At 46.6% G+C, this 27,392-nt stretch overlaps 1 protein-coding gene across 1 annotated transcript in view; it reads right to left on the bottom strand.

Moving 5' to 3' along the window:
- The window catches only part of ALPK2 (alpha kinase 2), a 93,820-nt gene that overhangs the window by 64,890 nt on the left and 1,538 nt on the right, over positions 1–27,392 (bottom strand). Inside the window, exons 2-3 of the mRNA XM_040984672.1 lie at positions 20,419–20,546; positions 16,408–16,525 (exon numbers count right to left, since the gene is read on the bottom strand). Coding sequence (XP_040840606.1) covers positions 16,408–16,525; positions 20,419–20,527 — 227 coding nt within the window. The 5' untranslated portion in view covers positions 20,528–20,546. The remainder of the gene's footprint in view (positions 1–16,407; positions 16,526–20,418; positions 20,547–27,392) is intronic.

The following is a 27,392-nucleotide window of genomic DNA, read 5'->3' on the forward strand; positions in this document are numbered from 1 at the left end:
GGAATCATTGAACTCAGAGGTCAACAGTCATTTTCAGGAGGCAGGAGCTGTGCGTCTGGCTTGGACTGAGATGTAATGCCTAGATCTTCATCAGCTAACCATGGGTAATGCACAGATATCTACTCAGGAATATAAGAACAGCCTTCCCTACCCTTCCCTTCCTCACTGGGGAAACAGAGGTGGGGAGTAAGAGCCCTTTGATCCCAGAGCCTGTAGATGTTCATAAGCCCAGAGTCACTGGGTGCTTCAGAAGTCACAGCTAAATCCTTGATGTCCAGTTGAGCTGGGCACCCGGCTCCCCCGTGGAAGCCACTTGGGGTGGCTGAGGTTGGCCCAACCTGATCTGTAGCTGATGTCTGTTTTGACCTCAGCTCACAGCACAGGAAGAATGGAATGGAAGGCAGTTTTCTGGGGGAACATCACCTGCTCTTGTCTGTTTCATAAAGTCATCCTGAGGTTCCTCTGACAAATCAAGGTGCAGGGGCTTTGCAGAGCAGATACCCTCTGCTACTTTTGTTTGTGTAGGAAGACAGAAATGCTAGATCCAGCTGCCGCAGCATCCCAGGAAGCCTGCAGAGAACGGCCAGAGAGCTCTGTCGAAACTTCTCTAATCAGAATCCCTGGGTAAAGGACGTGATAATCTGCTTTCAAAAAACTCCCTGAGCTCTTCTGATGAAAACTGACTTTCCACTAGCAGGAAGTGAAGGCTGGGGCAGAGCTGTTGGCTAACTGAATGATGAATTCTGAATGCACTGACATGCGCCCATAGTCCCTCAACAAACTGGGAAATTTTGATTCCAGGCATCTAAGAAAATAACCACTATCTGACCACAAAGCCAATTCAGTGGAAGCTTCAGTGGCCATAGGTAAGAAGGAGTGTAAGTTTTAAAGAATTAGCTTAGGAACTGATGCAGTGATGTAGCAAGCTAATCCTCTGAAGCGCCAGAATCCCATGGGGATTCCAGTTCAAGTCCAGGTTGCTCCACTTCCAGTTCAGCTCCTACTAATGACATGGTAAAGCATTGGAGAATGACCCAAGACCTTGGGCCCCTGCACCCACGTGCAAGGCCAGGGAGCAACTCCTGGTTCCTGGCTTTAGACTGGCCCAGCTCCAGCTGTTGAGGCCATTTGATAACAGATCAGTAAAAGGAAAATTCTCCCCCTGCCCACCCCACTCTCGTTTTTCTGTGAAATAAATTAATATATGTTGTTAAAAGCCCTTTAAAAAATGACTCAGAAGTCACTCAATAAGCAAACAGCATTAAGTCTGAGAAAAAGGAGAGAATCTCATTTCTAGAGATTTATATTTATTTGTATTAAACAAAATTTTAAATGTTCGGTTTCCAACCAAGAAAGTAGTAACACTGGTAAAGAGGAAAAGTGTGACCATAGAGCAGGACAAAAACTGTAGACAGGGCCCAGTGCAGTAGTCTAGTGGCTGAAGTTCTCACCTTGCATGTGCCAGGGTCTCCTATGGGCGCCAGTTTGTGTCCCAGCTGTCCTGCTTCCCTTCCAGCTCCATGCTTGTGGCCTGGGAAAGCAGTGGAGGACAGCCCAAAGCCTTGGGACCCTGCACCTGTGTGGGAGATCTAGAAGACGCTCCTGGCTTCAGATTGGTTCAGCTCTGGCCATTGTGGCCGCATGGGGAGTGAATCAGTGGACAGAAGATCTTTCTGTCTCTCCTTCTATCTGTAAATTTGACTTTCCAATGAAAAATAAATAAATCTTTAAAAAAAAACTGTCAATAGAAATTTCACCTAGACTTGCCAAAGATTTTAAATCTCTTCTTACAATATGTTCCAAGAACTGGAGTAAACCATATCTGAAAGGCTGAAGTATAGGAATAGAGTTTTAATAAACACATTGAAATAATTTTTAAAAAATACAAATTCTGAAGTTGACCATTACGGTGACCAAAAATGAGGATGTCATAAAAAGCCCAACAGCAAGCTTAAGTAGAATGAAGAATTCATGAACTTGGAGATGGACAACTGAGATTATTCAGTATCAGAAAATGAAATAGAAAATAATATAGAAGAATGAACTGAGTTTTGAAGAAATACAGGAAGCCATCAAGCATGCAACATACATACAATGGACATTTCAAAAGGAGAGAAAAGGCCAGAAAGAACATTTAAAGGAACTGGGAGTCCTTGCACAAAGGACAGGAGCGACACCACACCGATGGCGAGAGCAATGCCAGCAGACAGCAGATGCTCTTCATCTCATCGATAAGGCAAGAAGAGTTTGAATTTTGCAGGAAATGTGTACCAAATATCCAGAAATCACCATCATCTGTCCATTGTTCTTTCAAGTAAATTATGCTCAAAGAAGTGGCGAGCGGGTTACAAAAGTTAGATTGCATAAATGCTCCCCCCAGGATAACTGACCTCAAGGAAGTCCCAGCAGAGGTGCCTTGTGGGTATTTTTTGTTTCATTAAATGAGGTTTAAAAAGAGCCTTTACAAGTCATCACAATTTACTAAAATTCACCATTTTTGACTAATACATCAGGACATTATTAAGTAAAACTTAATAATTTAATTTTATGGCAGCAAAGGACTCTGAAAACTAATGTGGCTTCAGAATGACTGGTTCCTGCTAAGGCACTGGGAGATCTACTTCCATCGCTTTTTACCATCAGCTCAGGGAAAAAGGCAAAGAGTTTAAGTATTCTTATGATAGTAGTATGGCTTTCCAAGAGGGTTGGGGAACCTGTTAGAGATGTAAGGAGGATGCCTTCACCTAAGTTACTTACCTCAGCACCCTCTCCCAAAATTACACTTGGAAACAGGGCCTCTATTAGGCAGTGCCTGAATGTCTTTGGTTTTCCTGGTTTACAAAGGGGAAAGAGGACCTATGTCCAGGCTCCACTTTCCAGAAATCCTGGTTCAGGGCTTGATGCAGGGGTCTGTAGGACTAACTGACTAGGTAGATAGCTGCTGGTTTCATCAATTCTAACAGGGCTAACCCAGAAATTCCTTAGGATCCAGGCAACCTAATATGATTTGTGCTTTAAGAATGCAAGTTTAAAAATGGGAGTAAGAACTAAAAGGGACAGAAGCCACAGGACTAGAAATTCTACCAACTAGGAATCAAGGTAACAAGTACAAAAGGGAAGACCTAGAAGAGAGATTGTATGTTTTCTACATGCCAACGCAATATGTCCATCAAAACTGCTAGACGTGAATCCAGGCGTTTCTGTGCTTATGATGCCCTAGAGTGTTGTATTCTTCCATGCATCACTTCATACATCTGCTTGTTAAGCTGGATGAGTCCACTAGCATAAGTAAAAATAAAAATTAGTATACCCAATAGAACTGAAAAACAGGTTCCTAGCTCCTGCTGGGATAAATGGCCCTTGAGGCCACTTGCCTGCTTCCAAACAGCTCACCTGTGCTGAACAAGACCAAACTCGCTGAAAAACAAACTGTGCAACTTGACAGGGCTCCCTAAAGACAGGATTTGTAGACGAAGCTAAAGCTACTGGCCAGCGGGAGGACTGGGAATCCCCTGTGGAGCTTAGATTTATGCCTCATCTGTCCATTCTATACAATAACATTGCTATGTTTTCCTTTTCATGTTTTCTTGCGCAATCGGTATTTCTTATCTGCCCAACTGCTGGTATCAGTATCTTAATAATTGAATTATGAGAATAACTCAAAGAATAAAAAAGGCTTTGTCTTTTTCCCAAAACCCAAAGCCATGTTTTATGAAAGAATTACAATATTGGAAACAGAGGTTTGGGGCCATGTTTCCTATAAGCAACTACTCCATTTCAAAATGCATGGGGCTCTTCCTCACACAATGGCCGATTCAGTTATTTATCTAACAGGTTGGTTGAACTGCATGCTTGAAGAGCTGAGTGAGTCTGCACAAAAGTGCCAGGGTCTCTTCTCTCATTCACTGTATCCTGCTTATGTTTGGCTCTGTGGCACCTTCAAGGCTATAGCTGCTGCTGGTTTCCTGCCATGTTTGACTGGAGAACCCAGGAGTTAGAAAGAAGCCCATCGAAGGAGGAGTTTCTAGGTAGTAGTAGACGCTCCCGCTGGGCATCCGGCTTTCGCTCTGCCCTGCGACCTGAGCCTTGGGACCCAGAACTGCTATCCACGCCCCTCTCTCAGTCTCTGTAACTCAGGGGGCAGTCGTTTCTTCATTACTCTCTGGTGACTTCACTACGCCCGGCCTGGCTCACTCATCTGTGTAACCCTGCACTAATGCTTGGAAATGGTTTTTGACTGCTGGTTGGACATTTGTGGGTACAGAGATGAGACAGGGGTATTGGAGTGGAGGCCCAGAGGAGAGGTGGTTTGTCTTAGGACGCCTATGGTTCGCATTGCATTTGAGCATGTCTCCCCTCTTGCCCCCTCAAAGATTCACAAACTACAAGTTTGGTCCTAGTGTTTCAATACGGAGAGATGGTGGAACCTTTAAGTGGTGGGCCTAGGACAAGGTCATCAGGCCATGGAGGCATTGCCCTTGGATGCGATTAAGTCTCTAGGGGCAGGTTATTTTTTTAAACTTACTTTTTAAGGTTCATTTATAATTTTTATTGGAAAGGTAGAGCAGGAGAGACAGAAAGTTCTATCTGCTGCTTCACTCCCCAAGTAGCCGCAATGCCTGGAGTTGAGCTGGTCCAAAGCCAGGAGCCAGGAGCCTCTTCTGGGTCTCCCGTGGGTCCAGGGTCCCAAGATTTTTGGGCAGTCCTCTACTGCTTTCCCAGGCCACAAGCAGGAAGCTGGATAGGAAATGTGGCTGCCAGGATTCTAACTGGCGCCCATATGGGATCCCGGTGCATGCAAGGCAAGGACTTCAGCTACTAGGCTACCTTGCTGGGCCCAGGAGTGGGTTATTATACCATGAGGCCTCACACTCAGGCCCTAGGCATGGAGCCAGCTCTGCCTCCATTCTCTGCTGTCTTAGGACCTAGCCACCTCACCAGAAGCCAACCAGAGAAAACTGCCCACCTCTGACTTAGTCTCCAAACTAAGCTCCAAACTGTGAGCTAAGTAAATTTATTTTCTGTATGAAGTAACCTGTCTTGGCTGTTGCTATAGCAACAGAAAATGCACTGAGATAGTTGAAAAGGAAAAAAAAAGTGGCAGACCTCTACTCTACCAGATGTATAAGCTGCTGTGGGGAAGCCAAAGATGTTTCTAGGCCTTTTACCCAGCAGCAGTTGCCCATCCAGTCAGGGGAATGAGGTGTCCCCACAAATCACTGTAGTGCAAGCTGGCAGATGCGGAAAATCATTAGAAATCACTCAAACTCCACATGGCAGAGTGCAAGGAACTGAGGGAAGGTTGTCTGGGGAGCTTAGCAGCCAGAGCTGACCTCTGAGATTCATGGCAGGTAATGGATTCCCCTAGCAGATGCGTGGGACTTGGGAGGGACTGATGGTTTCTGGCAGATTAATGGCCCAAAGGGGAAAGAGGACAGGAGCCCTCCCAGCTGTTATGGAAGCCAGCAATTCTTACCTGGAAACAGGGTGGAATGGTAGAGGAAACGGTAGGGCTTCTGTGTTATTTACTGTTTGAACAAAATACTTGCAGGGTGATTCTGACACCAAGAAAACAGGCAGAGGCTGGGGCTGTGCCAGGGAGGCTGGCGCTGAGCCACGCACCTCAGGATATTCATTCAGGCACTGAGCGGGGGTTGGTCCAGGCTGGTAAGGCTTCCCACCCCACGCTGAGCATGGCCTCAGGCTCCAGTATACCCATGGGAAGCAGGAACAAGAGCCACTTCAGGAGGAATGGGAAATGATTCCGTAAGATGTTCACCATGTGGAGGGCAGGGGCAAGGAACAGACACTCTTGCTCTCCACACCTGGTGTGACCCGGGGCCCCTGACTGGGCAGCAGGGCCTCACTCTCCCACCCATGCTGTGGGCCCATGGTGCCATAGGATGGCACGCTGCCTGAGCCCAGGTTCTATCCCTGGGAGATCTGTCAGTTTGCCAAGAGGTAAGACTTCCAGGTACTAAATAGGGAGTGATTTTAAGTGGTTTGCAAAATTGAGGGTCATCATCCCAAAGGCACTGATGAGGCGACTCCTGGTAAAGAGGACAGAAGTAAGGGGGCCTGCATCGTCTGGGAGAGGAGCCAACACATAGAACTTGTGCCCTGAACTGAAGGATTAAACTTCATCTGGGTGGGGAAGTGGGAAGGGCTCTCTGGACAGCTGTGCCAGAGCTAGGAGGAGCCTGACCTGGGAGAGGCCCTGAGGATGGGTGCTGTGGTTGCAAGGAGCTCGGCTCAGGAACAGCTCGGCCTGGGAGCAAAGGCAGGAGAGCTCTGCTTCTGTTGCTCACCTCAGTCGACAACAGGCAGACTGCAAAACCCACAGGGCACCGTGGTTAAGGGACAGACTGAGCAGAAAGACTGCTGGGGCCACTCACAGGCCCGCCTACCAAGGGACCTCTGACAAGCTGCTTAGCAGCCTTGGACACCTGTGTGGAGAACGTAAGGATAAAAGAGAATCAAGTGCCATACAGAGCTTAATGCAAAGCCCAGCATGCAGCAAATGGCAGGCCAGGTCTCTTCAGCCCTGCCAGAGTGTCAGCAACACTGGGAGTGGCTTTTTGAAGATACCAGTGCCGGGGGAGGGGTTTGAGGGCAGTGAAACTACTTAGTAAGATCCCAAAGGGCAGCATGCGTGGGACAAGCCCACAGCCTGGACAACACCAAGGGCGAGCCCAGACTCAGGCTGACAATGCAGTGTCCGTGCAGGTTCCTGGTCCACGAGGGAAACACCACCCGCTGCTTGCTGTAGACCGAGAGGGGAGCTCTACTGTGTGGGACAGGAAGTTCATATGTCTATGCCTTCGGCTCAGTTTTGCTGTGAGCCTAAAACTGCACTAAAGAAAAAGAAAGGAAAGAAAGAAAAGAAAAAAGAAGAGTGTTGACTGCCTAAAGGGACAATGTGCTACCAGTGCCAGGGCCCCACCAAGAAAACAAAACAACAAACCAGCGTCATCCAGACGAGCTTCCCCAAGGGTTCCTGAAACTTCCTGCTGACTGATGGGCAGCCAGCCCAGCAGCCCTGTGCTGAGTGACTGTTGGCTCTTGTGTCATAACAGGTGAGCTTGGGGAAGAAACAATTGGAGGAGAGCTCTTTTCCTGTAAACACCTGGGGAGTGGCACTGGGCACGGAGTGTTGCACTTCTGACAGTCTTCTGAGCCCCCGGGAACACATGGACACCACAGTTTCTCTGAATAAGGAAATGAGCACAGTGATTGCAGAAACAAACCCTGGTGTGTTCCTGCCACCAGGCTTAGGTTAGAGGTGACCCGCCTCTCTTACCAAAGCAGCTTGAGGGAAGCTGATGACGTTCTCTGCCTTCAACAACCAAGGGACCGTGGAGCTGGCACAGAGGCCAGAAAGGTAGTTGAGACAATATTTACTGAGATTTCTAACTTGTCATTTTGTCCCAAGAAAAGGCCCAGCATGAAGAGAACAAAACTAAACAGAAGGCAGCACTGGACAAGCCAACTGTGGGCAGTGACAGCATGCAGCAGCACAGGTGCCACGGGCCAAACGACCCAGCACTAAAAGCACTGCCTATTCCCAACATGCCCTGCCTTCTTCCAGCATGGTTTGCCTCTTCCCAGCATGCCTTGCCTCCTCCCAGCATACCTTGCCTCCTTCCAGCATGCCTTGCCTCCTCCCAGAGTACCTTGCCTCCTTCCAGCGTGCCTTGCCTCCTTCCAGCATGCTCTGCCTCCTTCCAGCATACCCTGCCTCCTTCCAGCATGCCTTGCCTCCTCCCAGCATGCCTTGCCTCCTCCCAGCATGCTCTGCCTCCTCCCAGCACGCTTTGCCTCCTTCCAGCATGCTCTGCCTCCTACCGTACACTGACTCCTCTCAGAGTGCCCTGCCTCTTCCCAGGGTACTCTGCTTCCCTTATCTTGCTTGATTTTTCACATTGCTCATGAATGCTGAAAGTATGTATATACTGAACAGGTTTGTTTGGTATAACTGATATATAGTGAAGGGCCCCTATTTAAAATGATGAACTCTGACACACATAACTATCAGCACCATCAGGACCATTGACACAAAGGACTGCTCCTGTCCCTTTATAATTTGTCCACCAATCCTTAGACAACAACTGGTCTGCTTCCTGCCACTGTAGACTCACCTCTCTCCTCTGGAGGAGTCAGTGTACGGTAGGAGGCAGAGCATGCTGGAAGGAGGCAAGGCATGCTGGAAGGAGGTAGAGCATGCTGGAAGGAAGCAAGGCATGCTAGAAGGAGGCAAGGCATGCTGGAAAGAGGCAAGGCATGCTGGAAGGAGGCAGAGCATGCTGGAAGGAGGCAAGGCACGCTGGAAGGAGGCAAGGTACTCTGGGAGGAGGCAAGGCATGCTGGAAGGAGGCAAGGTATGCTGGGAGGAGGCAAGGCATGCTGGGAAGAGGCAAACCATGCTGGAAGAAGGCAGGGCATGTTGGGAATAGGCAGTGCTTTTAGATGGCTGACGAGAGGGCTCCTAGTAATTGTGAGCAGCTGACCTGATGGAAGCTCACTGGCAGGGGTGGGGGCTTTCTGGGGACAGAGCCTTCCAGGTAGCAGGGACAAGGTAGGACCAATCCCTGGGCTGGTACACGTCTTTCAACTTGATAATGACTAGGAACTGGTTTGATGCTTTGAGGCTTGGACTGAATGATTGTCCCAAGCTCCATGTGACTTCTTTGCGCTAACATTCTCATTCTACAAAATCCGTTTTTGTCTGTTTTCTCTGAAATGCTTTGACCAAGCAGCCTGATGGCACTTTTCAATGCTTGTGATTAAGACTGACTTGAGGCCTTTGCTGAGTCCCAGCACTGTTAAAGAATGCTGCCCTAACAGGATGTCATAAGCTGGGGGATTAAACCACCACTCAGGAAGCTGGGGCCAAGATCTAGGTGCTTGGAGGTTTGGAGTCTGGCATGGCCCACTTATGGTTGTTATTCTATCTCCATCTGGTTCCGCAGGGTGGAGACTAATGTTATGCTGTACAGATGTAGAAACTGAGATCCATAGAGCAGCCTCCCAGCATACCCTGCCTCCTCCCAGCGTACCCTACCCTACCCACACGAGAGCAAAGGCCAAGACTTGAACCTGGGCCTGTAGTGCTGGCCCTCATGAGTGTCCATCTAGGGCCTCACAAAGTGCCATAAATCTATATCTGCCCCCACTGACCTTGTCCTAGCCCAACCCTGTACCTGGCCAAGACATCTTCCATGTTTGGGGCAGTACTAAGGACCAAACTGGGTTCCCACACTGAGTTCTATGCTGAAGCTTGAATCCCCATGTGTGACGTTGATGGAGATGGGACTTTTGGGAGGGGATTATGTTCTGGTGAGGTCATGGGGACAGGGCCTCTGTGAGGGGATGTATGCCATGACAAGAAGAAACACTAGAAAACTTGTTTTTTCTCTACCATGTGAGTTGGTGGCCTACTGCACAAGAGGAAGTAGGCCTTGCCAGACTCCAAACCTCCAAGCACCTAGATCTTGGCCCCAGCCTCCAGAGTGGTGGTTTAATCACCCAGCTTATGACATTCTGTTAGGGCAGCATGAGCAACTAACATGAGCAAAGAGTCTGTGCCAGGTTCTTATCTCCTCACAGATTATACCACTCAGGGTTCACCTGGGGTCTGGGTTTGGGATATGATCTGGCAGGGTTCTCAGGGGAATCCAGCACCTTGAGCAGGCCTCCCTGGGGCCTGGCCCGATGACTTGATGGGTTGGAGGTACTAAGTATGCCCCCTACATTGTGGCATTCAAAAACAAAACAAAGCAAAAGGGTAATTGAATTGGAATAGTCATCTTGGAGAAGGCAAGACAGGAAGTCATAGAGCAGGGAGGCAAGCCAGGGAGAGGCAAGGGCCCAAGACAACCTGCTGAAAGCTCTAAGGCAGAGTCTGGGGTGGAACAGGCTTTCAGATGTGGCTGGGAAAAGGTGTGAAGCCAGGGGACTTTCCTGATATGCCCTCAGCTCCATGCAGGAACAAGAGAGAATGGGGTCAGGACCAAGACCCATGTTGCCAAGTGAGCCTTGCTCTCAGCCTTGCCCCATGGAGCCCAGGTCAGGCCCTTCTGGGTGCTTACAAGACTTGACTTGGTTCCAGGTCTGTCCCAACCCCCATCCAGCCTTGCTGCTGAGTGCTGGAAGCTTGTGGTTCCTGCATCAGCAAGACTCCCTGCATAGTCGCCAGAAGTGGCTGGCCATGACTCTGACTATAGAGAACGACTGAACCGGAGACCCAAGAATATCTGAAATTTCCTGCTGTGATCTCAGTCCTCAGAAAGTACTGATGGAGGGACACTATCAGAGATGCTCATTGTATATCCAATCTCCAGTGACTTGTTTGTGTCTTCTTGGTTGTCCCAAGGTCTTGAGTTGGGGGTTGGGTAGGGGGTAGCTTTTGGTTCAATCTCTCACTTGCCCCCAGGTGAGTGTGATTTGCCCTAGGGGATTGGTACAATCAGGGTGACAACTGCCCAAGTCCCCATCTCTAGAAAAAAAGGGAGTGAGCGCCCTGCTGCCTGGCCTAGGGTGATTCACCCCAGTGAGACACTCTCCTGCGTAAGTCACAACAGGAATGTGCTGCTGAGCAGCGGATTCTCAGAAGGGACCGATCACCCCCATGGACTAAATGGAAGTTTCCTGTCAGACCCTCTGAGCTCGTTCAAGTAGGGCTGGAGGTGTGATGCACAGAAAGGCTGTGATGCATGCTTGCTGAGTTCATGCTAGAAGAATGTTACGGGCGCCTGCTGTGACTCTTTGCTGGGAACACTGAAGCCTCACAGGTGCCAGGAAGCTCTCCCAGTCAGCTTTAAGACTTCTTACACCTACTTAAGCCCATGGGAACACAAAGTCTTCCAGTCCTGGATGAAAAGCATTTGCTGGCTTAGCCAAGACACTGCAAGATTCAGTCATCTTTATTTCTGCCCAGTGATGCCTCGATCAAGTGTGTTAATGATGGCTTATTCTCCAAGAGGGAAATAGCAGGGAGGGAAAATGCTGCCAAGTTATGCTAACTTTCTGACTTCCAAACTTCACAAGATTATAGCTCAGAGTTAAAGAGAAACATATTTAAAGCACATAACATAGCTAATATTTTAAAAAATTGAGTGTCCAGAATTCTTCACAAGCACCTAATAAAGCAGGTGCTAGTTTCACCCCCATTTTGCAGTTCAGGAATCTGAGGAAGACTGATTAAGTTGTTTGTCCAGATGACACAACTCATAGATCCGGACAACCTGACTTTGGATTCTTGGTCAGTGTTGCAAATGACATCCAATAATAAATGAAATGGATTGTGACAAGGTCTGTTTTGAGACATTTCTTCCAGAAATGAGGACACCTTTAACTATCTTCAGTTGCCCGACTTCATTCACAGCTGGTAACTCCTGGATTTCAGATGACTCGCAGAGGGAGTAAGCTTCCTCTCGGCTATCATACATAAAAAGAAGCCAATGGCTTCCTCAGGCAATTCAAAGTTTCGGCTCAGAGGAGCATTAAAAGGAATGTAACGTAGACTCCCACGGCCCCTGGTCTCTGTGGGTCCACTCAGATGGGAGGAATAATAACTGAATAGGCCAAGGTGTGCCTGAAGTCACAGACTCCAACTTTTAGAACTCATTCAAGTGGGGTTGTAAGTGTAAACACATACCCTTCTGTTTCAGTGCTTGTGTTGGCTGCGGCTCCTGATAACTGTCCATGTCTTTTCATGAGTCTGTTCCTCTTACTGCACTGTGAGGTCATCAGAGACTTATGCCCCTTTAACTAGCGCTATGGCTAGAATGCACTCAATGTTCTTAGCATCTGTGGAATAACTGCATGGATTAAGAGTTAAAAAATATTCTATAGCCAATGGGCAATCATTGAGATTAGTGTTTTGCTTTTGGATTTTTGGGAACAAGCCTGAGACACTTGGAAATGGACAGTGGATGTGGTTTATAAATTCTGGCCCTTGATTTCTCCCATCTGGTTATGTATATATTGTGACTTTTTCCCACTCTTCTGTTCAAGAAGTAGAGTCTATTTTCATGCCTCCTCAACATGTTAGATCTGAGAGTTGTTTAGTGGTGGCAGAGGGTAAGGGACTGCTCTGTGCACTGCCCAATGTCCCATGTTTAGTAGAATCCTTAACCTGCACACACCAGATATCTGTAACCCACCTTTCCTTTCCAGACATGACAATGAAAAATGTCCACAGATATTTCCAAGTATCTCCTAGGAGCAAAAACTAAGTGACCTAGCAAAACTTACTGATTTCTTCTTCAGAGCCTTGAGTAATCAATCCCCATGCAGGGCACAGTGAGTAATTTTCTTTGCCCCTTGGACTCATAGATGCCTCCCTGGGGGCACCTGCATCAAGCCAGCTGGTGTGTTTGGAAGGAGCACAATGTTATCAGACCAACTTGGTCACCCTAGGTCTAAGTAGAAAGATGGTGACACTCACTTTTGCCAGACTGCCAAGGTCTCCTATGTATTCACCTCTAGAGCTGTCATAGCACGAATTGACAGACGTACTTTTCCACAGCTCTGGAGGCTGGAGGTCCACAGTGAGGGGGTGTCTAAGGCTCCTGGTGGCTGCTCACAATCCTTGGCATTGCTGAGCTGGCAATTCAATCCCCCTGACCTCTTCCCAAGCATCACCTGGCATCTTCTCTCTGTGTGTCTGCTTTTCCTTTCTAGGAGGACACCAGTCCCTCGGTCAGGGCCTACCCTGATCCAGCATGAAGTTGTCAAACTACTCACACTTGCAAAAAGCCAATCACCACATAAGGCCACTCAGTGATGTTCCAGGGAGACAGGGATTCAGCGGATACTGCTCAGCCATCAGCAGATTGCCAGGCAGTGACTCTGTTCTCCAGTCATTGTCCCCACCCAGCACTCTGCAGGGCCCACCTCCAACCTAGCCAATGCCAGGGTTGAGCTGACCAACAAAAGTACCTGAGGGACTGCCTATCCCTCCTTGGCTGGGCTTTGCTGCTACTGCCCTGCCCCTCCCAGCTTCCCCTTTCCTGCTTCTGACTCACCTGTAGCCTGTGCTCTCTGATGTTTAATTGTGACCATCAAAAAAGACTCCTTGCTGCAGGGAGGAGTCTGTCACTCTAAGTGTGGGTTCCTGGACAGATTTTTATCTGTTGCTTTTCTGCCTTTCTCTGAGTTGTGTGTAAGAGACCACAACTCTGTATACCCATGGTGGTAATTTGCTTTCACTATGAGGTAGAAAACAGCTATTTGCATTTTCCATCTCTCCTCCTAACTCCCACATCTTTTGAAAAAGAAAAACAAAACTATTTCAAGCTACAGTACACACCACAATGGGATTATGGTTATCTCTGACCCTCGGAGTTCATCCTGGGTTCTCCGTTTCTCTTTCCCACCAGTGTCCTTGAAGAGTGGCAGTGACAGAATTAACAATAGCCCTGATGAACCTCTTCCAAGCAATTCCAGGCACCTGACATGTGGCGTGGTGTGGAGAAGAAAAGGTTAGGTGGACCCAATGGCCACAAGCCCCCTGGGGTTGAAAAAGGGGAAAACTCACTAAACACAGCACCAGAGCTCTTGGCCTTGAATCAGCCCAGTAGATCCACAGTGGTAAACCCGAGAAAGCCCTTGGGAAACACAAGCCAGGAATTTAAAGTAGCTAAGAACTAAGATTTAATGACTCAAGGTCCAAACTTGTGTAGATAAGAAAAGTACTTTTCAGGGGCAACTAATCCAGTGATGTATGTATGTCGATCATGGTAGAAAGATGTGAGACCAGTAAAACTAACCACTAACTCATGACCTTTGAACCCTAAACCACTATTTATTTTCCTAACCACCATTGGACATCCTGGGACAAGTCAAATTACTTTGCAGATTCATGTTTAGAATGTAACACACATTTCATCCTTTGCAACACAGTGGAATCACCTGAAATTCAGATTTAATCTATCAAGAGTGTGTAGTGGATTTTTCAGATCCCCAGCAGGTGCTAATCAGTAGACCCAGTTCAGAAAACTTGCAGTTAAAAGTCAGAACTCTGGATGATCATTAGTATCCCGTTATTTGTTACCTAGCAGCAAAGCATGGTTGTGACTGTGTTCACAGGACTCTACCATCCTGGCAGTGTGTCTGAGCATCTTTCCCAGGAGGTATACTGCTTTTCAGTATGGCAGGCCAGGAGCTTGGAAAGAGTAGATTCTACTCCATTGACTCTATGATTTTCATGAGACACCACTGCCTGAGGAACTCAGGAGCAGAGAGCAGTGACTTGCCCTGCCACAGTGCAGAGTCTCTCTCTAAGTGTCTCCTCCTTAATGCTCATTTGCCCCTGCTGCCCAGCATGGCGGGCTTCACGGTGGCCTTCAGTTCTCCCATGCCTTAATACCTTGGTTCTACCAAAACAGAAAAATATTAGTAGCAACTCAGTTCTTAAAAAAAAATACACATGAAACTTCTCTTCTGGCTGAATATTGAGTATACTATTCTGGTGACGTATGACAAGAAAATAATTGAGAAATACATATTATGTACTGAGAGGGAGAAAAGCAAGGGTAAGAAGCATACATGCGAGTTTAATGTATAGAGTCTCCTGGGAAATAAATAACCACCTTAAAGAAGGACTAGAGAGATACTAAAAGGAGATGAGAAGGTTTGAGGTTGACCAGATCCAAGGGGAGTTCAAATCGTCTCTAAAACCTAGAGGTCCCTATGGGCTGAAGAAGATGAAAACATGGTGGGAAAGTAGGATGAAGAATCTAGAAAGGCCAAGGCATGGCTGAGGAGCCCCCACAGCAGGTGGGCTGCTCCCCAGGACCCTGGGATGGTAAAAGGAAGAATGATGTATTTTCCACTTCTTGAGTCTTCCACACTGGAGTCAAACTTTCATGAGGGCATGAGCACGCATGCTGCTCACCTTCAGTCCACCATTAAGCAGAATGCTTGGCCTAGGATAGAGCCCTGATGAACATCATTTAGTCAACTGCACAGTGAATGACTGAATGAGTGCTGTGAATGTCAGGTTAGACAAGTTCACAGTCAAATGAATCAGGCAATTCAATCACAGTGAAATGCTCCCCAGCCTTTAAACAAAACAGTAAATGTGAAGATAAGAAAGCCCAGTATTCACTGATTAACTGCTACATAATACAACATGTACCAACATTAAGCCCATTAATCCTGCCAGTCACCCTTTTATTTTATAGAGGAAGACATTTTTACAGAGGAAGAAATTTCACAAATGTTAAATAACAGTCAAGGTCACATAGTGAGAAAACGGCAGAGGTGGTGTTCAAATCCAAGTCTTGCTTTTCTAGTATCACATCCAAGGCTGTTGGCACATGTCCACCTCTACTAGTCATTGTCTGAACTTGTAGTGTCTCCCAAAAAGCACTGTGGCCAGTTCAACAGCACTGGGTTCTGAGAGCAGACCTCCCTACTCAGCTTCCACCGGAGTGTCTCATCTCCTCTGCTCTATAACAAGCTTCCTGATTTCCATGTACACAAATAGTTGTTGTGGAAACAACAGCGGGAAAAAAAAAATCATGAGATCATTGCACGGACTACACTGCTTCCTAAAGTCAAGGCAAAAGTGTGGTTTCTGGCCTCCACGCCATCCCCAACTTGCTGTGGGATCATGGTCAGACACTTCTGCATCCATACACTTGGGAGGTTGAATGACAGTGTAGAGATTGCCATTCTTTCTTAACTTTTCAAGGAAGACAAGTTTAAATGCTCAGTGAAAATATGGAGATGGCTGGGTCACCTAGATAAACTCTAGATAAAGCTGAACTCCAGCAATGGCAGCAAACTGGAAGGTCTGGATGATGTTTGCCAAATAGTTTTCCCTCAGTATCCACCAGGGACTGGTTCCCAGGATGCCCCTATTTGCATACCAAAGTATAAGGATGTTCAAGTCCCTTACGTGAGCTGGCACAGAGAGTATGTTCATAAAACCTAGGCATGTCTTCCATATACTTCAAATCATCAGATTGCTTAGAGTATCCAGTGTAGAAGTGATGTAACTAGTGTTATACTGCACTGGTTAGAGAATTAAGACAAGAATACAGTCTCCATGTGTTCAGTATTCAGGCACTGTTACATTTATTTTTAATTCATCCTTGGCAGAACCTAGGAATACAGGACCCACAGTGGTTGTTGCTGAATGCTGAAAATGATGCCTGCTAACACCAGGACCAGGGCTCCATTGGCTTTTAAATCAGCCTACTGTGCCTAGAAACTCAGAACTTCTGTCTCCTGTCTAGCTATAACTTAGAAGAATCAGACAACCTTTTCTCCTCTCTCCCTTTCCCCTCCTTGTAAAGCAAACATGAGCCAGTTTTTTGGCCTTACCTCACAGTAGACAGAAGATGACACAGTATAAAGGTGTGAGGAGATAGAGTCCACCAGGCTATCGTGACTTACCAAGGGAGATGTAACAGATGAATGTATTGGTTCTCAAAGAACTCATAACTCGAAACCATGGCACTGTCATCAATGGCTTGACCATTCTTATACCATGTTACCTCTGGCTTGGGCTGACCTGATGATGAAGAAATAAGAATATTCTTGAGTGTCTTTAGAAAAAAAATCATAAAATTACGAATAAGAGAAGTCCATTAACAGTAAGGAGAAGCATGATAGATCATGTCAGTTGGGGACCTAAAGCCTTCCTCCCACAGATACCAATGTGTTACACAGTAAGCACTATTTGAATATGTTTTGTTACCTAAAGTGTTGCTGAGCTGGGAATGGACATTCCAGTTGAAAATGTTCTTAATCCCTAGGAGCTATTTTTTTTAATTATTCACTAGTTGAAAATAATGCAAAGATAAAGATTGTATCATTTCAAAATATATGGAAATAAAGACCCAGCCAACAATAACCTTGAGGAATGTACTTGCTTTACTCAGTGGCTCTTACTGATTGAAATTCTCATATTTCATAAAATAGTGTATCAATTTGAATGATTTTTAAGCCAAATGATTTCCATCCATATATAACAAAAGACATCATAACAATTTGGCTTTGATCTCTGGGATGATAACCAGTGTTAATCTAGCCCAGCATTTGTATCCTAATGTTCCTTTATTAAATTGCCAATAAATACCTAGCTTCTTGGGCCTTAATGTTTTCTAATTCTTTATTTAATTAATGAGTTGTTGATCAAAATCTTTGAAGTATTCATTTTATACTTGCATAGGAATCTTTTTACCTTTTTGGAAACCTTCCTTTACCAGTGCCCAAAACAGCATGTGGTGATCCCAGAGAGAGCAGACCAAAGGAGGACAGGTACACCGTTCCCTTAGGGAGGGTGAAAGAGGGTGGGATGCTGGCCTCCCGCTGGTGCTGTGTGGGCCGGGCTGATGACATTCTCACAGACATTGGGAGTCTCCCCTGCTGTTTCATTAACCAGAGGTGATGCCAAGGGCTTCATTTGCCAAAACCCTCAGGACTGCCATCCACCCCGAGGCAGTACAGGGGAACAAGGGTGTCAGTCTGTCCCAAACAGCTTTCTCATCAGCCTCCCTATCTGTATCCCTGTGTCATACATTCTATATTATCATTCTGAATCCAGCCCAGGAATGCTCTCATTCTGTCTTGCTTATCATATGAGTTTCTGTCTTACTTATCATGTGAGTTTTGGCCAACAACCCTAAGGATTGTAAAGAGAAGAACTCCCCGCCACAGGAAGGGGAAAATGAAGGAGGATGGGTTGGTGGGACCTGGATCACAGGCAGGCCCCAAGGTTCCTCCACCCCTCCCTTCCTCCACATCCTCAGGATGAGTGTCATGAATGTGCTGTTTGGCAGCCTTGGGTTCCTCTCCTCATCTCCTCTAGGTGGATGCCTGAGTCCTTGGCCTGAGCCACACATGCAGAGGACAGAGCCATATGCTGCAGCTGCTTGCTGGAGCCTCTCGCAGGTGAATGACCAGACCACTGGGCTGTTCTGAAAACCATCCAGGAGGCTGCTGGCATGAGTCCTGTCTGTCTGCTCTTCTCAGCCTGGGAGCACCTCCTCAGGAGGTCTACCTGGGGTCCTCAGTAGGAGGCACTTTGCTGTTCCTTCTTGGGAAGGGGACTTTCTTGAAGGAAGTGCATAAAGCATGCTTGTACTGAGCATGGAATCCCTCAATCATCCATGATATGGATGAAGTGAGCTCTCTCTTTCTCTCTTTCTGCACTTGTATCTTTCCCTTCCTATCCCACTCTATCCCCAAACATGGCCCATATGTGTCTTTTACTTCCTAACCTTTTACATACACCTTATCACTTTGTAAAATGTATTGGTGCCTGTACTTAAAATGCTTTTCAAGTAAGAGGAAAGAACTTAGGAAACATTATTTTGGTCCCAAACTGAGGCCACAACATTCAGACTGACAGAGGCTGATGCTTTCTCTGTGTGTCCTTGTGGCAGGCTGTTTTTTCCCGTGGTTTAGTGCAGTTCTGAACCATTAGCCAGAAACGAGACTTGTGTGGGGAAGTGGTACCTGGTACCTCGTGGGTGGTTCTCTTCCCCTCCCCCTTGCTGGGAAGCATCCTGAAAACCTTCCCCTGGTTTTCTGAACCTTCCTGTGAGTCATTTGTTGAAAGCTAACATGTGGGAGGTCTGGCAGGCAAGCGTTTAAGGTCTATACAAGTGCAAGGCTAGCTTGGCCTCTTGATTCATCTGCTGGACCACTGACGAGCAGAAAGGAAGGATACTGCGGGCCCAGAGAGGCTGTGCACCTGCTCCTGCAGCCCTGCTTCTGCATGATGGATGAGGTTTTATGAGGATGTCAGTGAGCCAAATGCAGGCATTTCTTTCTCAGGCTCTTTAGGTAGGACTTTAGGAATCATGTGGTATGGGGGATGGGGACCTGCTAAGGAAAACACAGAAAAGGAAGGAATGTAGCAGCCTGAGAATCCCACCTATGAAGCAGTCCAGAACTGTATGCTCCAAAATCCTGGCCGTACCTCAGTAACTAGAGGTGGTCCGAGCTTTTGCCCCAAGGCAGGCCCTCCAGGAGAATCCTCTCTGCCTGTACCAAGCCTTGTGCCCTGTGTTCTCAGGGCGCAGTCTGAGAACACTGAGTACTAAAACCCTGGGAGGGATGTTACCTGTTTCACATGCAGCAGACCCTCTGTCCAGGAGAAGTGGGGGCAGGAAGGAGAAAGGACGGGAAGAACTGGAGCCCAGGCCCTTACGTGCCCCCATCTGCATACAGACTGCCCTTCAGTCTTTCCTGAGATGCTTGCCTGGCCTGTCAGGTGTACGCTCTCCATTAAACTATGCAGCCTTGTTTAGTCCAGCATGAACGAACGCTGGGCACTCACAGGTTCCCCCTGGAGAAGTGTCCATCTGTCCCAGTGGATGCTTTACCCCATTAAACCTTGTGACCTTGCCTACTACTCCTCTCTAATCCACCTGCATTCTTCTTTGTGAAGACCAGAACTTCTGTCTCCACCCATCTCTGCTAACATCTGCCCTTAGGAAGCATCACTGGTACCTTGATGGTCTTGCAATTTAAGAAAGAACAGAGGGCCCAGCACAGTGGTCTAACGGCTAAAGTCCTCGCCTTGAACACACTGGGATCCCATATAGGCATCAGTTCTAACCTCGGCAGCCCTGCTTCCCATCCAGCTCCCTGCTTGTGGCCCTGGAAAGTAGTCAAGGACTGCCTAGTCTTGGGATCCTGCACCCACATGGGAGACCCAGAAGAGGCTCCTGGCTCCTGGCTTTAGACTGGCTCAGCTCCAGCTGTTGCAGCTGCTTGGCAGTGAAGAATCATCAGACGAAAGATCTTCCTCTCTGTCTCTCCTCCTCTATATATATCTGACTTTTCAATAAAAATAAATTTTTTAAAAAAGGAGAACTTCTACCCAAGACAAGCTACCCCTTCCCTGTGAGAGTAGTTCATTATATTTTCTTTTAGCGATCAGTCCTATTTACTCCCAGGGTGCCAACAGATTTTCTGATTGGCTCAGAGAGATTGATTCTCCAGTGTAGAGAGCATGCCAGTCCTCTCCTCTGTTCCAATGCCCCCTCTTTGCCTTGGTCATAACGCTCTCACTGCCTCCTCGTCTGCCTGGGCAAGGCCAACCACAGGAGACATATTTAGCCAGTGTTAGTCCATCAGTTAAAGAATAACAGAGGATGAGTCAGTTAAGTTCTCCGAAGCAAGGTAATCACATCATTCCTGTAGGCCACAGAAAAGAGAGAGGAGATGATCTGAGCAAAGAACTGCATGGTGAGAGAGGCAAATCACGAAACAGGAAGTTACTCAAAGACATCTTATAGATAAAGTCTTTGGAGGGTTTAGTCAGTTTATTGGTCACTCAGGATAAGCTTCCAAAGTAATCTGCCCTGGATGCTGCTTTGATAACGCCTCTGTGAGCCCAGAAACCCACCAGCAGGGGATGTTAGGGTTAGTTCATGGCCCAGTGATGGTTACCAGATACTATGCAGCGAAGCACAGTGTCAGACTGTTCCAGAACCTTCTGGGAGAGCAAAGTAGACAAAAAGCACAGTGTGTGCCGTGGGGACCCGCCAGGATCTGTCATCCTCTTCTGCCACACGAATCTGAAAAAAAAAAAAAAAATCCCTGACATCACCACACATCCTGGGATTTTTCTGACTCTCCTGTGAAGTTGAGAGGCCACATACAGCTGCTCTCTGCTCTTGGGCCAGTGGCCAGGTGACAAGTCCTTGTAGCTTGCTGGTGAGGTTGTCCTGGGCAGCAGGTTGGCAGTTATCAGATGGCACAAACACACCCCACCTCTGTCTGTGTGACAATCAGAGATGTCTGCCAACACTGCCCAGTGTCCCCTGGGGTATGAGCCAAGGGTGGCTCTGATTGGAAGCCACTGGCTCTATAGCCCTGGGCTGATCTAGTGCAACCAGATTCCAGTGTGAGAGGGAACATGGGCATGTGGGCATGGCACACATGGGCATCCTCTTTTTCTCCATGTAGGACTTTTAAATGGATGTGCACGTCTTTGCCTCCCTAGAAAGGATCCCTAGCTTCAAGAGATATTGAAATAGGGAAACGGGTGCTCTTCTTCTGATCTCCAAGCATTTGGGGAGATCAAGCACTGGGCTAGCATCTCTGAACATGGTTGCACTTGCTGAAATAAATGGGCATCAAACCTTTGTGACCCATTTCATTGCATCTATTGTAAACTACTTAATGGATGGTTCTTAACACCTCCTACATTTCACAGAGGAGGGCCATGAAATTCAGAGAGGCCTACCAACTTGCTCAGGATCACATAACTCTAGTGACTGTCTCCCTGGGGCTGCCCAGTGCAGGTTTACACCTTTAGGATCTAAGGTCCCTTTGGAGCTGCTGCACAGGGCACAATGTACGAGGATGAGGCAGTCCTAACAACAGAGGACCTTCGATTCTCGGCCTTTGGGCTAAGATCAAGTGTAGACCAGAGGACTGGCGTCCTTTCCACTTGACCCAGCAGGTGCATGCTAGCCAACACCACTCAGCCACATCCCTCCTTCCTGGGGCCCTGGGTTTGCAGGTAGTACTTCATTACATCCAGGCACTAGGGTCTCACTCCTCCTTACCTTGCTGAGCAGCTCTCGCATGCTATGGAGCTCAGAAAAAGGAAGGAACTATGCTGCAGTGTGGTTAATGTGGGCAGGGAAGGGGCGGTTAGGAGTGGCTAACAGCGCATCCAGGGATGTAACAGAAACTGGAGCTAAGTTCTTGGTAGAAGCCAGAACGTCACAGTCTTGGTTATACTGCAGAAGGGGAAGCCCCCTTTCCAAATAGACATCTTAACCACTCAGCTCTGAGCCACCAAGATTCAGCTCCTGCCTCTCGCTTCCCCCATTTCCGCGTTGTCTCACTCTGAGGGATGTTTGGAGACAGATTGTTCAGCATGAGTCCAAGGGTTTACCAGCTCTCCCCAAAATCATCTGTAGGATTTTGTAGCAACGAATGAATGGAGGCATTTGTCTCAGTAGCAGAACATAATTAATTGGCAGGACCTAGCTCTAAGTAGAAAATGAGAAGCGCCTTGTTCAAGCAGAAATAGGGTTTCCAAGATGGCGACTGCCAAGCACTAGCCATCTGGGGTTGTGCCCTGCAAGAAGACACAAATCCCAGGCCCCTGGGCCAGTTCTGTTTTCTGGACAGCAGCCTTGGCATTTCTCACAAATGCCTGCCAGGACTACCCCTGTAGGCTCCTCCTGCTCTCTGAAGCTCCCACGGCACTTAATTCCTTTCAAGATGTTCTGTTTTGAAATGTGGTGACTTAAAAAAAGTACGTTCTGAAATCATTTCCATGGAAAACACTCTGCACAAAATATCTGCACAGATGTTCTGATATTCAAAACAAAATATGAATTTGGGATGATACGGTGCTTGGCTGGCCTTGGCAAGAATGTGTGCAGAAAGGAATTTCAATCTCAGATTTAAGATTAAACTAATTCACGTGATAGGTGGAGGGGCTGACTGTAAGGTTAAAGAAGTTACACTCGCATCAGAAAAAAAGAAAAAGTTGATGTTTCTCAGCATTGCTGAATAATCTAGGGGTTAAATGTGTCTTAGAACTCTAAGACCAACTTTAGGCTTTTGAAATTGTGGTTCACAAATGGCAGTTGAGTCCTCAGCTCAGCACAAGGTATTGAACAAATGCTGGCCAAAGTGTAGAGGAATGACTTCAAGTGGGAACCACCAGCTCATGGGACTTGTTGACCTAGAGCGGTAATATGTCCCTCCCCATCTCTGCATCAAAATAAACCCATCTTTTAATTGTTTTTCCATGAACTTTTTGAAGGAGCCTCACAAAATTGCTCCTCTGACAATGTTTTACAAGTTCACTCACGTTGCAGCACATTATCAGAGGTCTTTCATTTGCTGATTCACTCTCCAAATGTGTAAAATGACCAGGGCTGGGCCAGACCAAAGCCAAGAACCCCAGTGGTGCATCTGGGTCTCCTACGTTCGAGGCAAGGACCTCGGCACTTGAACCATCACCTGCCGCCTCTGGGGTTAGGAGCAGGCCCACTGATACAGGATGTGGGCATCCCAACAAGCATCTTCATTGCTTCGTACCCCTTTGTTCCCTTTTATGGCTGATCTGCAACACTTCTTTGCAGCAACTGTTGGGTAGAAGGATGAATTCCCTGATTCTCCAAACAAGTAGGGAAGCAGGCTCTTGAGGCTACTGACAGAATGACTGTGGATCAAATTGAGGATTTGTCACCTACAGGCAAATCTACATCCCACTCTGCTACTAGGAAAGATACTATGCCTATTGCCTCATCTGTAACAAGAGCTAATACTAATGTTCTAAGGTTTGGAATAATGTCAGAAATTGCCTTCCAAGAATCCATAATGTACAGGTCAGGCATTTAGTGCAACTGTTAACACACCACTCGAGGAAACCTGCATCCCACATCGGAGGACACCTGCATCCCACATCGGAGTCCTAGAGTTTGAGGCCCCCAGCTCTGCTTCTGATCCAGCCTCCTGCTGATGCACACCCTGGGAGGTAGCAGGTAATACCTCAGGTAGCCATTTATGTGGGAGACCCAGATGAAATATCCTACCCCAACCATGGCCTTGCACAGCTCTGTTTGCAGCAGGCATTTGAGGAGTGAGCCAGCACATAGGAACTCTCTCCCCATCTCCCTTTCTGTCTCTCTGCCTTTCACATAAATCAATAAACAGAATCTGTTACATAACTGGTTCTCACTAGGGTAATGAGCAGACTTTAAGGAAAGACTTCCCCTCTTCTTCAGTTTCCTCTCCTGCTGTGGGTTACCACAGTGATTTTTAAAGTGATAGCCAGTTATTGAGTAAACAGCCTTCTAGTGTCAGAGAGCTCTTTCCAAGACCTGCTTCCTCCCATAGCATTCCTGGACAGGGCAAGGTGTCAGGAGCTGGGTGAGCTCGAGGAGCTTATGTGCCATCTATGGCTCTCGCCTGGGAGGCTACTTCCTCTCTATCTTGGTGCCAATGTAAAATACAGATGATATCACACTATCTGTCTCCCACATGTTGGCCCTGGGGTACTACCAACTCTTCAGAAGAAAAGGATACTGTAGAAAGCACATGGTTTGTGTTTTGTGACTTCTCAAAGTTGAGAATTCTTTTAGACAGATTGGTCATTCGCAGCTAGCAGTGACTAATCAATATGAAGCCACTGGCACTTGTGAAGGGACCATGGAGAACTTCAGACAACCTGGGAAAGACAACATGCCAAATGGAAGAACTTTGGATTCACCTGTTTTATTGTTGTTGTTTTCACTGTGTGGTCCAGGGCGAATTTCCTCCTTTTTCAAAAACTTGCATTTGCCTTTTATAATTCATATTTTAAATGGATCTGTTTGTGCTGTTAAAAATGCATTTTAGCATCCTGTTTTGCAACGCCATCCCTACAGCTCGGAGCTTTCCTAGGTAGAAGGATTTGCAATCCTTTCAGTCATTTTCCTATGATTATGGGTATAGTTATTTAGCTGTATATACAATCTTGCTGGAGTTACAGCAATGGATTATATAGTCTTTCCTGATAGGTGACAAAGTTTATGTTAAACTTTGGCAATCTTGTCATACCAGCCCAATCCATCAAAGGCTATGTCATTTTCTAAACACTGCTAGGCGGAGTAGCATGAATATTCCATAGTTTGGCAGTTTCAGACTTTATCTCTCTGTTCTTGGGTTGATGATGACATAGAGCTTGGCTGGAATTTCTTAGACTTACAAATGTGCCTCCAGAAATATCCTGGGATGTGTGTCCTGCGGCACCATCATAGTTCTCTAGATACCAAGACACAGATCACCAGATAGCAACCAGTGTTGTGGCACAGTGAGTTCAACTGTCACCTGTGATGCCAGCATCCCACATGGGTGCCAGCTCAGTCCTGGCTGCTCCACTTCAAATCCAGCAACCTGCTAATGGCCCAGGTGCTTGGGTCCCTCCCGCCCATGTGAGACCCGAAGGCTTGGGCCTTACAAAGTGCTGGCTTTTGGTACGACTTGGGGAGTGAACCATTGATTGGAAGACTTCTCTCTCTCCTTTTTTCTTCCTTCATTCCTTTCTTCCTTCTTTCTTTCTTCTCTCTCTCTAATTCTGGATTTCAAAATAAATAAATCTTTTAAAAAAAAAAAAGCAAGAATCATCAGATAAAAGAGATTCACAGTTTGCCTTTAAACAGATGCTCCAAACAGGCGTATTTAGCAGATAGCAGAATGATGTTGTGCAAAAGGCCACAGCTTCCTGTGCCACCATACCTACTCAAATCTCAGTTCTGCCACTTACTACCTTAGTAGGCAAGTGCCTTGGTTTTTGCTTCATCGTAAAATGAAAGCACTGGTATCTACTGCACTGGGCATTGAGGGAGCGTCAGTGGGTCTATTTGCATACAGCTCCCCCAAAACAGCAAACACTACACATTTAAAGGCCAACTGCTGTCAGTGTCTTTGAATTCCACATTACCAGAACTACAAACCTCATGTCTTTCTCTCATAAGTGTGGAAAGCAAACAAGACCATAGGCAAGATGGTTCCTGGAACAATCAAAACACTCAGTAAATGCCAAGTCCTAATGTGCTCATTAGCCCCACAGGGCCAGCCAGAGGTGTGCGTGGCTGCTGTCAGCAGGAGGCTGCTGCTGGCTGATGGCATCAAAGAAGAGCTCCCAGCCTGCAGTCAGAGCCTAGATAGCATCCCCTTTGAAGCTGATAGTCGACTATCCCCCACTGGGAATAGGAGGGATTAGTTCTCATTATCCAACCTAATCCAACAGCGATTGTGTTCCTGGATTTGCCAGCTGAGTTACAGTAGATCTGGACTGGATGCTCACTGACATGCAATACCTAATCCCATGTGAGTCAGAGAAAGTACCTGCTTGCACCTGAGGCTGAGCACTTCACACACAGGATTGCCTTTAATCCACATGGTGAAACTACCAGTGGCATACTCCTTCCTGTTTCACAGATAGAGACTTGCAAGCTTGAGTAACTTGAAAGCATTGATGTCACAAGCCTAATTCCCAATGGCCTACAAACTGTAGGACTGAGACACCAGTGGGAATTTCTTAGTCTGAGCTAACCCTTTTGCCTGAGACTTGGAATGCTGCAAAAGGAAGAAACTATGTTTTTTAATAACTATGGAGGCTGGAAAGTCCAAGGTCAAGAGGTCTGCATGAGACATGGGCCTTTTTGCTTCATCATCCCATGGTATAACATGGGAAAGCAGGAAACACACATGAGTATAAAGAGAGATGGAGGACTAACTCATCTTACTATCAAAAACTCACTCCAGCCACAACTAACTCATTGCCATGATAACAGAATCAACACAACTATGAGAGTGGAGTCCTCAGAAGCTAATTTCTTCTTAAAATCTTCCCTCTCAACACCACTGTGCTGGGGATTAAATTTCTAACACATGAACTTTGGGAGACACATTCAAACCATAGCCCAGCTCAAACATTGTGCTGTTTCTTAGATTTACTGTTAGGGTTGTATGTGAGAAACAGAAGCAAGAAATAAGCACATGAGAAGATACTTGACATCATTAATCATTAAGGGAGTACAAATTAAAGCCACAGAGAGAGAACACTGCATCTGCAGTGGAAGGGCTGCAGTAAACAGAACTCTGACTGTTGGTAAGGATATGGAAGCAAATAAAACCCTCCAACATTGCTACTGGAAAAGCAAAAATTGAACAAATTCTTTACAAAAGGCTTTGGCAGTTCCTAAGAGGTTAAATGCACATTTACCAACTGAATCCACTATCTCACTCTTACATGTCTTCCCAAGAGAAATGAAAGCCTATATCAATGTAAAGACACACAAGGTTCTTTGCAAAAGTTGTAGAAGCCAAAAATTTGAAACAACTCATATGCCCATTGGAAAGAACTCAATGTCCAATTAGTGACCGGACAAAATGTGCATAGCCATGCAATGGAGGGGAGTGGAAACCCCAATGCCTATTAAACTGTGTCATACAATTATTTAATTATACATACATATATATATTAGTGTATATAATCATACAATTAGTCTATATTATGTTAGGGTTCTGAAGTTTTAGCAAAAATATGGAGAGGCTTCTTAAATGATCCAAGATGAAGAACCAACATTTACTGAGAAACTTTGCCACAACAGATAGTTTGGGTGTACGTATCCATTTGATTCTCCATCAGTCCTGTTACAGTGGATATTGTCACCTGCATTTACAGATGGGGAAACCGGGATTCAGACAGATTGAAAATCGTGACAGACACGTTAGGAATTAATGACACACACACATCGGACTCTAGAGCCTGGGCGTCTTCCTAAGGTGTACCCTGCCTGCCCACCTCCCTCTGGCTGAGCTGCTCACTCCATGGCAACCTCCCTACTCCGGCTGACATCAACCTGTAAGTGTACGTGGGCTGTTGAACAATCACTTTTGCAACT

This window comes from Ochotona curzoniae, unplaced genomic scaffold (genome assembly GCF_017591425.1).
Source record: "Ochotona curzoniae isolate NIBS_2020 unplaced genomic scaffold, NIBS_Ocur_1.0 contig_43, whole genome shotgun sequence".
NCBI classification, from domain to species: Eukaryota; Metazoa; Chordata; class Mammalia; order Lagomorpha; family Ochotonidae; genus Ochotona; species Ochotona curzoniae.